The following is a 12,979-nucleotide window of genomic DNA, read 5'->3' as shown; positions in this document are numbered from 1 at the left end:
ATATGCACCTACAAGAGTTGGACATTATTGCGAACAGTTGGCATGAAAACTAACTATCAACGAGACAACTCTTGACATTCAACTCCTTGTGACTCCAATGATATTAGAATTTAATGCAATTGATTACAAACTGAAATAAATGTCCAGCAAAGCTAAGGATTTGTGATTATGGTTTTCGCAAATTATAATAATAGCTCTCAAATAAATTGCAATTATAATTGTATGATGGCTCTACAACATAAGTTGTGTAAATGATTTTTGCTTGAGGACAAGCAAGATTTGAGAGGGGAGGACTGTAATATCCCCATCAAAATAATACCTGTATGATTAAAAATATTAATGAATAATTAATTAAAAATAATAATAATAAATAAAAATATAAAATAATGATATAATATTAGTATTGATATAATTATAATGTTATAATCTTGTTAATATCACATATTATTGTAGGGGAATTAACCAAATAATAATTAAATATTATTCTATAAAACAATAAAATATAATTTTATATATTAATTAATTAATCAAAATATACAAATTGCATTAATATTAATAATATTAATAACAACATTAATCATAACATAATAATAATATTATTAATAAATAAAAATAATAACATAATAAATTAAATAAAATGAAGAGACACAGCTTTTCTTATTACAAAGTATATTAAGGTATACAAAACTTGAGAAATAAACATTCAGAAATACTGAGAATATACAAGATAAGTCTGCAAGAATCTTTATAAAGAAATATTTAACCAAGTCCCAGCAAGGGACATTACATGTGATTCCTTAAGGGTAGCACCCTTAAACTTTGCACACATCATTTCTTCATGATGGTGGATTAGGACAGTAGATTCTAGTAGCAATTCTCACCATGGATTTTCACCCAGTTTGGCTTTTCCATGTACTTCATGTGTTGTGGCTTTTTATGTGTTGTTCTCTAATCAATTATCTTTTTATGCTTAAAAGTTTGTCAGGATTATTTTAATTTGTGAAGGATCTGAAATTTAACTCTTCTACCAATTCACCCTCCCCCAACCCCCAGTAGAAGAATTGTGTTCCACTATCAATGTGTGAATGTTTTTGGTTGAAGAAATTTGAAGTATGATAAATGTAGATACAAAAGCTTAGTAACTCATTGGCATATTTGAATTTTGAAATGTTCTGCAGTTCACATTTGGTGCTAAAGTACACGAAGTTCCTATGCTCAGATCTCAGAGGAATGATTTTATACCACCACGTGAATTTACACGTGTGATCAGGTAAGGTTCAGATTTACAATATATCAGGTATCCAAACCAGTTTTTCTGTATTTTTGGTCATTGAATATGCTAAACTCTATCACAACATTCATATCAATGTTGAAGCTTGAGCCTTTTCAGCACCAGAGATCATTTTTGTTTTTTAGTTTTTTAATTATTTTTCATGTAAGCATAGCTGTAAATTTGTAACTATCAATTGTAGTATTCCAAGAGTTGAGGACTTTATACTAACTACAAATATTTCAAAGTCTAAACTGCAATATCTACATTATACTGTATGAAGCAGTCTGTTCATTTTAGTTTTAACATGGGTAGATAACAATATTCATTAAAAATAACAGAATTGATCAATGCCAACTTGGTAGAAATAATTTTCGAAGTCCAGTCAGCGACAAACTTGCAGATAACAAGTGAAAGTGCGTCAATGTCAAAATGACCACTTTACCCTTCATTTATGGATCAATGCCAAATTGACAGATATTGACATTCAAATTAAAGGGATCTGGTAGCTCATTGTTGAGAAGTTTTTATTACAATATTAGCATGGATCCAGTGATGAAACTGCCAAGGTCATAAAATAATAGCATGAAACCAACAACTACCTGCCTAGGATGTTTAAAAATAATCATTGAAGTTTTCGCCAATATATTCCCATTTTACTGCAATTTTATGAAAGATAAGCAATTGCTTTACTTATATATCATCCAAGAATCCTGTCCAATAGTTGTCGTACAAAACTGAATGTGTATGACCTGTGTGGAATGTTATATCCTACTGAAAATAATATGGTGACTGGCAATCTGGTATCGTCAACCTATGAAAACTAAACTATCAGATTGGACTTCACTTGCTGATCATTTTTAACCATATGGAGCCTTCTGGAAGCTAGTTTGACTTCCAAAGCCTCAAAATGCTGCAATTGAGAAAGTAATCTGTAATGTCCCCAAGTAAGTTCAACTAGTTATGCATTAATTAATCTATGTTTAACATAGTTGAATTGAAATATACTAACTTAAATCATGTTATAAGAAACAACTATAGGTGAATTAGCAATAAGCTATTTTGAGAAAGACCACACTATCTTGGTTATTATTCCAGTTTATAAGAATGCTGAGATGCAACATGTTGCTTAGACACTAAACTCAACGATTTCCCTCAAGGTTTTAACAAATCCAAGCCCTTAAGCCTTTTCTAGACATGTCTACAAGGTACTCAGGGTTGTTGATCCCTACCCTATCTTGGGAATGACTGATTCGTTGGAATTACACATGCCTCTCCCTTATTGCATTTCTTCTCTTCTTCAAATGTAGAAAAAATAACATTTCTTCTTGTTAAATTTATTATTATATATATGTAAAATAGACAATATTGTCCATACCTATCGTACAGATGCTCCCTTTCTTACCCGGTGATATTGACTATGTAAGAGATCCAACTGTATTAATATACAATTGCAGACAATATGTAATTAATTTCCTTTCTTATATTTCCTCCACAATGCCATTGCTGTGTGGAATGTTCTGTAGATAATCTGCGGTCTACTAAAGATAAGTTTTGGGGATAATATTTTCTAGTTGTCTTCCTTATTTATCAATAGGGTTTCTGACTACGTAAGAGATACTATTATTTAGTATACATCTTGCAAACCCGTGGATGTTTATTACTTTCTTCTTTTTAATTCTTTTTGTTTAAATCTTCAAAGACATGCTTCTTTCAAGGAGTCGTGCCTCTCAAACAACCGATCACATCACTTCATTATAATTATATATTAATTATTGTCTATCAAATATGTTAAGTTAATATTGATTATTAATATGTTATATTTGAGCAAACGTAATTTGATTATTAATTGACTAGAAATTGAGAATTCATTTATTTTTATATTTAATTTTACTATTAAATTTTATTTTAGAAAGAGGACATCACAATCATTCCCTCCCCAAAATTGCTTGTCATCAAGCAATTCCATGTTTTTTTTGTTATTTAATGGTGACATTTAACTTAAGACAAGTTTTCTCTCATTTTTTAGAGAAATGATCTTAGACCGTCTTATAACGATGCCAATTGAATTTGGCCAAAATCCTATTTGCATACTAGTATGTCTTGGATTTATCTCTCTCTAGTTATTGTATTACGCTAGATAAACCAAAGTAGAACCATTCATAGATTATGCACTTGAAAATATGGGATGTAAATGCATGAAAATAAGAGTACACAAAGCATTAATGCATGAAGACACGAAACAAACACAAGGTATACACATAAATACATGAAGACAAAGCATACATGAAGCATACACATAATTCTCACATTGTTAGTTTCCTTCTTATTGACTAGAGTGATTCCTTGTTCCATCTTTTATCGTGTACCATGGTAGGATCATGCTCTGATACCATTTGTAATGTCCCAAGTAAGTTAAACTAGTTATGCATTAATTGTTTATCGTATAGGGTAAAAGGATACTTATCACATGTAGTACAGTAAGATATAACACAGAATAGATACTTTATTCATATACGGAATACGCACTCCAACGCTCACAATATGATTATGCTCATTACAATGATGTTCCAAAGTCCCTTCTGGATGGTGTACATATACTTTCTTGAAGGGGTGACTCAACCGTCACGTTCCCTTTCGGATACAATTCTACCCGTCGGCTACAATATATAATTTACTGACAACATTAATTAATCTATGCTTAAATTACTTGAATTTAAATATATTAACTTAATTCATGCTATATGAAACAACTATAGGTAAATTAGTAATAAGCTATATTGAGAACGACCATGCTATCTTGGTAATTATTCTAGTTTATTATAATGCTAAGGTGCAATAGGTTGCTTAGACACCAAACTCAACGGTTTCCCTCAAGGTTTTAATAGATCCAAGCCCTTAAGCCTTTCTTGGACATGTCCGCAAGGCGCTCGGGGTTGTTGATCCCTAGCCTATCTTGGGAATGACCGATTGGATGGATTTACACATGCCTCTCCCTTACTGCATTTCTGCTCTTCAAACTTAGAAATAATAACATTTTATTAAATTTATTATTATTTATTATTAAAATAGACAATATTGTTCATACCAATCATAGAGATGCTTCCTTTCTTACTTTGTGATATTGGCTATATAAGAGATCTGACTGTATTAATATACACTTGCAGATGACATGTAATTAATTTCCTTTATTGTATTTCCTTGATCTAGATTATATAGAAGATCTAATCTTTTTGAAAGTATTTTTCATATTTTTTTATAGTTTTTCTATATCTTTTTGTTTGGCCTTTACGGAGGTCTTTTGCTCAAAATTTCAAGCTGAAACTGTAATTGGTCCCTAAAACTAGGCAGCCGTAGGCTTGCTGTTTTAGGGATTGAACTAGGTTTTTAATTCTTCTTTCCAACGGCATAAGTGGTTTCGAATTTTGAGCTACAGGTCAAAAGTTGACTCTGACAAGTTGGGGTAATTAGACACCTAGTTTTGAATAGTTTAGTTTAATTTGTTGCTTTTTTAATTTTAGCCACATAAACATTTCAAATTCATGGTTATGGTGGCTGTTGATATTCCATCATTGTATATATTCTTTCAATCTCAATGAATAAGATGGCTTTTGGTTTGCATAGAACTCTTTCGAGTTTTTGCAAGAATCTCCAAAATTTGAACATTGATATCGTAGGTAAACAATTCACCAGATATCGTGTTTGCAGCCCACTTCATCAATTTAGATTAGTGGTATCGGAGTGGGAACGCTCTTGTATGCCAACTAATACAAGAACCTCATATCAAACACTAGGATTGGCTACAAGAAATATGTCGGAATACCTATCTCTACAACGCACAAAACCAAAGATGTCGGATGCTTCGAAACACTCTGTGAAGAAGATGATGGAAGAGGCTTTGTCCAGGTAGCGAGAAGATATGATGAGTAAGTTTTTAGAAATTTTGAAAACCCAACAAGTGCCGAATTCAGTAGCACCATTTCATGGGAACACCCCTTTTAAAGTATAGGTGAACTTTGATATCCCCAATTTTGAAGGAAACGTTGATGCTGATGCTATTGATAATTGGTTATCCAAGTTAGAATGATATTTCTCTATAAATAATTTTTTGGATGCGGAAAAAATAACGTTTGCCCTCTTGAAAGCTGAAATTCATGTCAAACTAGCATGGGAAACCAGAGTATTGAATAAAGAAAGCGAGGTAGGAGAAGAGTTGGAAATACCATCTGATAACAAACCCACCTGGGGGGAATTTTTGGAATACATAAAAGAAGCATACTTGCCTGAAGATGTATATGAATAGAAATCTATAGAATGGCAGTTGCTTTGACAAAAGAGGGACCAATCTGTGCAAGATTACACCCATACATTCCATGCATTCTCTGCAAAACTGGGTATAGAAGATTCAAAGAAGCATTGAATTCTGAAATATCGTAGTGGGCTTCATAGATACATTCAAACTGAAATGAAATTCTTGAATATTGAAACATTGGCAACTGCTTACAAATATGCTACAAAAATTGAGTTAAAACAGAAAGGAAAAAGGGATTACTTTTCAAATAATAAGCCAAGGGGTGAAGGCAATAATAATTTTGGGGGAAAACCACTGGGGAAGGACCCTCCCGCAAATCCACCCAAGAATATGTGGTGGGCTACCAAAAAGGCACAAACAAATACGGGCATGTGGTGTGAGATACATAGGAGTCCAACTCATAACACAAAGGATTGTCGAAGAATTAAGAATTTGATGACAGAAATACAAGAAGAGGAAGTTGAGCTTGAATCCACACCAATGGAAACTCCTGAAAATGAGTCAGTAATAGAAGCAGGCCCATATGCCATTGTTGCAACAGCGAAAGTAGTTCCATGAGAAGATGAGAAGAGATTGTTCCATTCACAGATGTGGGGTGATGGAAAGCCTCTACATTTTATTGTTGATAGTGGGAGCCAAAAGAACTTAATTTCTATGGAGACAACCAAGAGATTAAGTTTAAAAATGACAAGACGCCCACAACCATACTCTATGGGATGGGTTAGTGAAGGAAAAGATATTCAGATAAATCAACAGTGTTGCCTATCATACTCAATCAAACCATTCAAGGATGAAATAATCTGTGATGTAGCACCTTTAGATGTATGTGATGTTTTGCTGGGACAACCATACATGTATCAAAGGCATGGGGTGTATGAATCCAGACCACAGAGTGTCACAATAAAGCTTGGTGGAAAAAGATACCGAATACTAGAGGTATGCCCAACTCAAGCTGCTTCTTTAATTACTGCTAAACAATGTAAACGTTTAATTGCTCAAACTAGAACTTTTGTACTCATGATTTGTTCTAAGAAAAAAAAGTCAGTTGTCCTTAACACACATACTAAGGTGGTGACCACATTAGACCAAAAAAAGGTGATGGATTAAACTCTTAGAAGAATATCATAGTGTGTTTAAATCACCGGTAGGGGTCCCAACCAACTGCCAAGTCAAGCATTCTATTGATCTAATTCTAGGAACACCATTTCTTCATGAACTAATATATAGGAGATTAGTTTTGGAAAATGATGAAATTAAGAGATAGATTCAGGAATTGATTGAAAAAGGACATATCAGGCCAAGGTCTTCACCTTGTGGCAGTCCTATAGTTTTGGCAAGAAAGAAAGATGGGACATGGAGACTTTGTATTGATTACAGGGCACTTAACAAAATTACTGCGAAAAATAGATATCCAATTCCTCAAATTGATGACCTTTTGGATCAACTTAAGGGGGCTAAGTTCTTTACAAAAGTTTACTTGAAATTTGGATATCACCAAGTAGCAATTGACCCAACAGATGTATGGAAGACTGCATTCAAGTCCAAGGAAGGTTTGTTTGAATGGCTGGTTATGCCTTTTGGCTTGACAAATGCACCGGCCACATTCATGAGGTTGATGAATGATGTTATTAGACCCTTCATTGATTCTTTTGTAGTTGTCTATTTGAATGATATCCTCATATTTAGTAAAACTTGGTTTGAACACTTGCAACATGTTGAACAAGTACTCTTTAGTTTGTAGAAACATAAACTCTATGCCAAAATAAACAAGTGCTCTTTTGGTATGCAAAGCATCTAGTACTTAGGGTACATCATTGATCGTGAGGGTGTTCACGTGGACCCTACAAAGATACAAATAATTAGAGATTGGTCACCTCCTCAGAATTTCACAGAACTTCGCAATTTCTTGGGTCTAGCCAACTTTTATTGCAGATTTGTATTTGGTTTTTCACATTTAGGATGGCCTCTTAATCAGTTACTCAAAGGTGGAACACAAGCAAAATCTCAGTGGACAGAGGAAAACCAAAAAGCATTTGAGGATTTAAAACTCAGACTATGTTTAGCTCCAGTTTTGGTTCTTCCAAATTTGAAACAATCATTTGAAATAGAAATAGATGCATTAGATTACGCTCTTGGTGCTGTAATCATGCAACATGAGCATCCCGCTGCATATCATAGTTAGACATTTTTTGAAACAGTTCATAGGTACCCTACCTATGATAAGGAGTTGTATGTCATTGTTCAGGCCTGTAAATAGTGGAAGCACTATATTTTGGGAAAAGAAACTGTGATACATAAAGATCATAAACCTCTGCAATTCCTACAAACACAAGGGAAGTTGCAGAATGAAAGGCATCAGTGGTGATCAGCTTATTTGCAACAATTTCACCTCAACATTCGTCATAAAAAGGGAAGCACTAATAAGATAGCAGATTGTTTGAGTAGACCCCCAATCATCAGTTTGACAATGGTGTTGGATTCATGTGGCCACCAAACAGAAACTTGGGCTCAACTATATGGTAAGGATCCTGATTTTTGTAACATTTACAATGCAGCCTTAGAAGGGAAAAATGTTCTTGACTTTTATATACAGGATGGGTTACTTTGTTATATTGGTCACGTATGTGTCCCTAGTGAAGAGAGAAAGAAACTGATATGGGAAGCACATTATAGCCGGGTGGTAGGACGTTTTGGTATTGGTAAGACTACTGCAATTCTTCAAAAGTATTTCTATTGGCAAAAAATGAAACATGATATCATTTCACATATAAAATCTTGCGTTGCTTGTGCAATTGCAAAGCCTGCAAATTGTAAATTGGGCCTCTATCTACCATTACCTATTCCTGAGAAACCATGGCATTTTGTTTCAATGGACTTTATGTTTGGGCTTCCAAGTAGTAGAAAGGGAAATGACTGCATATATGTGGTAGAAGATAGATTTTCTAAGATGGCTATCATGATGGCTTGTAAAAAAGTGATTTCAGTAGAGGAGACTGCTAAGCTATTTTTTGAACATGTTTGGGTTCATTTTGGGTTGCCAAAAATCATTATTTTAGACAGGTATAGCAGGTTCCTCAGCAATTTTTGGTCTTCATTATGGACTAGAATGGACACCAAGTTGACAAAGTCTACAACATTCCATCCTCAAATAGATGGCCAAACAGAGGTAGTCAATAGAATGATTATCCACATTCTTCGAATGTACCACTCTAAACAACCACGTACATGGGATGAGAGCTTGCCTTATGTCCAACATAGCTACAACCGTGCACTCCACACTACCCTAGGACATAGTCCATTTGAGGTTTGTCTTGGGTATCAACCATTGGCACCCATAGATGTAGCACTACCCATCTTGCAATCTAGTCAGCCACTCAATACTAAAAAGGAGGCAAATAAAGCAGAGAAATTTATTAAGAAGATCAAATAGTTACGGCAACAAATTCATGATATTTTAGAACAGAGCAACAAGAAGTATAAGGAAAGACATGATCAGCATAGAACTTCCCATCATTTCAAGGTTGGTGACAAGGTATGGCTACATCTTCAGAAAGAGTGCCTCCAAGGACCTTATCAAAAGCTTCATCCTATTCAGAATGGGCCATATACAATTAAGAAACAAGTTGGTGAGAATGCTTTTGAACTTGATTTGGCACAGTTTTTGGGAATACATCTAGTTTTTAATGTAGAACTGTTGCAACCCTATTTTCCTCCATTGTTGGACATCTATTAAGTTGTTGAACATATTTATGCTATTGAATTGAATCCATCCACTACTATACCATTAAATGTGATCATGTCACTAAAGTCATGCTGAAATCTTTGAAAAATCAGAAAATTCCACTATATAGGGTGGTTCGAGTTGGTCAAGTCTCTCATCAAGGCAAATGGTTAACCAAAGAACAGGTTGCAGCACAATTCCCTCATTTACTACAGAAGATTGATGCAATGGGGCCCATTGCCTCTTAAGGGGGGAGGAATGATCCAGATTATATAGAAGATCTAATCTTTTTGAAAGTATTTTTCATATTTTTTAATACTTTTTATATATCTTTTTGTTTGGCCTTTTCAAAGGTTTTCTGCTTAAAATTTCAAGCTGAAATTGTAATCGGTCCCTAAAACTGGGCAGCCATAGGCTCGCTGTTTTAGGGACTGAACTAGGTTTTTAGTGCTTTCCAACGGTGTAAGCGGTTTCGAATTCTGAGCTATGGGTCAAAAGTTATGACCCCGACATGTTGGGGTCATTAGACACCTAGATTTGAATAGTTTAGTTTAATTTGTTGTTTTTTTAATTTTAGCCACAAACATTTCGAATTCATGGTTATGGTGGCTGTTCATATTCCATCATTGTATATATTCTTTCAATTTCAATGAATAAGATGGCTTTTGGTTTGCATACAACTCTTTCGAGTTTTTGTAAGAATCTCTAGAATTTGAACATTGATATCGCAAGTAAACAATTCACCAGATATCATGTTTGCAGCCCACTTCATCAATTTAGATCATTCCTCCATAATGCCACTACTGTGTGGAATTTCTATAGATAATCTGCAGTCTGCTAAAGATAAGTTTTGTGGATAATATTTCTAGTGAAAAACCAAGTCGAGAAAAACTAGAGAGGGTTAACTGTCAATATTAAGTATTTGTTATTTAATACATAGAGTGGCTCATTGCGAATTTGGCTCACTGTCATTTGGGTTCACCACCTTGATTCAAAATGGTAGTGATTGCTACATATACAAAGGATTGAACTAGTGGTCATACATCTACACATGCACTAAATATAGCTCTCAGTGTAATACTGATCTTCTCTGTAATATCCCCTCAATAATTTCTATATTGAGAAATTAAACAAGTAATATTAATTATTTATTATGAGTTAAATACATTATGAACTATAAAAAATAGTTAATTTTAATAAACAAAGCTTAATTATTCAAATATTAGTTATGTAAGATCCCTAATGATATTCTCTTGCAATCTTGAAGTTATTTGCTAAGCTCTGTATGTCTCTTACAAATTTCAAAGCATTACATAGACATAATTATTGGAATCCTTTGTCGTTGCCCCAAAAGCTTGAATTGTTAATGCTCGATATAAATGCCAGATTTAACTCGATTTATGGGAGGCGGTTAAGTCATGTCACGAATCACCAAGGAGGTGCTGACCACCAAGTCAACAATCTCCCCCTCAACATTGACTGGGCCTTTAGTACCCATTGAAGGGAGACTCAGACCCATGACCCAAGGCTTTGATAGTAATTATTGGAATCATTTTCCCGTACACTAAAAGCTTGAATTCTCAATGCCTAATGCAAATGCTAAATTTAACCCGATCCATGAGAGGCGGTTAAGCCATGTCACGAATCTCCAAGGAGGTGCTGACCACCAATTCAACAATAATTTCAAAGAAATCCACAAGAACCTTTTATTTGCAGATTCAAATACATTTAACTGATTGTTGGAAGATTAATTTTAGAGTAAATAATATTAAACATTCTCAAGAAAAATTATTGTGTGCACCTATTACAATCTAGAGCAACATATCTTTGTTGCTGAATAACTTGAATCGTTTTTTCAATTAACGCTAGTTGTGCACCGAACAAATGAAATTAATCCTCTGACTAGAGTTTGTGTGCAACAATAAGTTCGCAAATAGATGGAAGCCAATGGGAAGTGGTTCGTCTTTACCCAACTACCAACTAGAATACTTTTAGGTGAATTTCCATGGTGGATAAGGTGGATTCTTATCAACAAATGTTTGTAGAATATTTTGTGATTAACTAGGCCTATAGGTGCATGTTGATTTCGTGTCCTATACTTATGTATCGTGTGCTGCTACATATAAAACAAATATTCAAGGAGTCTTGGCAAATACCTTTTGGCGTGCGGGTTCAAATCTCTAACACACAAGAAGGATTGAAATCGTAGAGTTTCCATGGGATTCAAACTTGCATGTGCTATGGGTATTGGAAGTCTATCTTATTACCGCTAGAAACAAATGTGAAGAAATATTGTAAGAACCCTTACCGACTCTTGCTTTGACAAAAAATAAATTTCTTAATTATTTAACTGTTTTACATTTCATCAAGCATTTGGTATGCAAGCTTTATGCAATTGTAATGCTGATGAATAAACAAATATCTTTCATGCTCAGAGTTTGTTCATTGAATCTTTAGGAGACCAACTATAAAATACTCAGTGGAAATAATAGTGTTGAAAACAAACCAACTCCAATATATTCAATTCAGAAATTAACCTTTATTTATTGCAACTCCAATGATTACAAATGATAGCAAAGAAACAATGCAGATACTTTGCTAAAACTAATATCAATGGAACCAGCCAGTATAGGTGTTGTGAGCCTCTACAAGCATAGATCACAGCTTCAACTGTTTTGGCACTGGTCTCCAGTTAAAGGGAATGCAAGCCTGCTGTAGAATGCAGCCCTTGAAACATTTTCACATCTCCAATAAATATTTTCCCAGCCTCCAGTGATGACGTTTTGGACCTTGTGGAAGGTTGCTGTAATAACCCTCAGCTGGTTAAATCCTTAACAATCATCAATTTACCTTTACTAATCAATAGTCTAACATTTCGTCAATCTTTTGGAAGTCTTTACTGTTATTGTTGCAAATTTGATAATCTGATTTTTGAAATTACACAAGATAATGCAATTGGGCACTTACAGTTTTAGATCAATTTAATACTAAGAGGTTTGTATGAATGCCAACATTAATTCATAATTCTTCCCTATGAACTATGCAATTATATAATTATGAAAGACAAAGGATCTTTAATTCATGACCAACAATGTTTAAAACAAATAGTAGCAGCAATAATATATTAAATGCCAAGAACCTAGAAACATAGATTGGCTTTGACTTTTAATTTGCAGTCCAATATGAATCTACAATGGCCCCAATAATATATCGCGTGGGCCATATAAATTGAACACAGCTCTTGGAAATTGTAACACAGCCCCTTAGAAATGTCACACAAACCCTGACCTTGCAATTGATAAATTGCCGCCCTATAGTGAAACGACAGCCTCGTAACACTTGGATTGAACACCTAGCTAGGACGTAGAAGCATAAAATTAATAATTCAGCCTTTAATTCATTCTCTAGAATCCAGTCTTCAACACTTGTTCAATCAACTTCTCAATAACAGTAGATACAGTAGAGAAGCAATTACAATTTGCTTTACCTCAGTAGCAAATTGCAAGGTAAACTCAGAATGTAACCCTTATGCTTCAGCAAGGGCACAAAACCATAGACTCAGAATTGTCACAAATACAACAAGCAAAGAGATAAACAAATAATCAGATTCTTTACTCATCAAATGGGCTCATATTTATAATCTCCAAATGGCTCAAAGTTTCCCAAATGAACTTCA

At 34.1% G+C, this 12,979-nt stretch overlaps 1 protein-coding gene across 1 annotated transcript in view; it reads left to right on the top strand.

Annotated features, from left to right (window-relative positions):
• LOC149566376 (uncharacterized) overlaps positions 1–12,979 on the top strand; it is a 261,740-nt gene that overhangs the window by 213,761 nt on the left and 35,000 nt on the right. The window contains exon 20 of the mRNA XM_089819749.1: positions 1,179–1,270. Within this exon, the coding sequence (XP_089675875.1) occupies positions 1,179–1,270 (92 nt within the window). The remainder of the gene's footprint in view (positions 1–1,178; positions 1,271–12,979) is intronic.

The sequence above is a fragment of the Cupressus sempervirens genome, chromosome 3 (assembly GCF_028749045.1).
Source record: "Cupressus sempervirens isolate cs-2001-9-10 chromosome 3, ASM2874904v1, whole genome shotgun sequence".
Lineage (NCBI taxonomy): Eukaryota > Viridiplantae > Streptophyta > Pinopsida > Cupressales > Cupressaceae > Cupressus > Cupressus sempervirens.
Note: the sequence above shows the minus strand (reverse complement) of the source record. Positions and strands in the feature narration are given on the sequence as shown.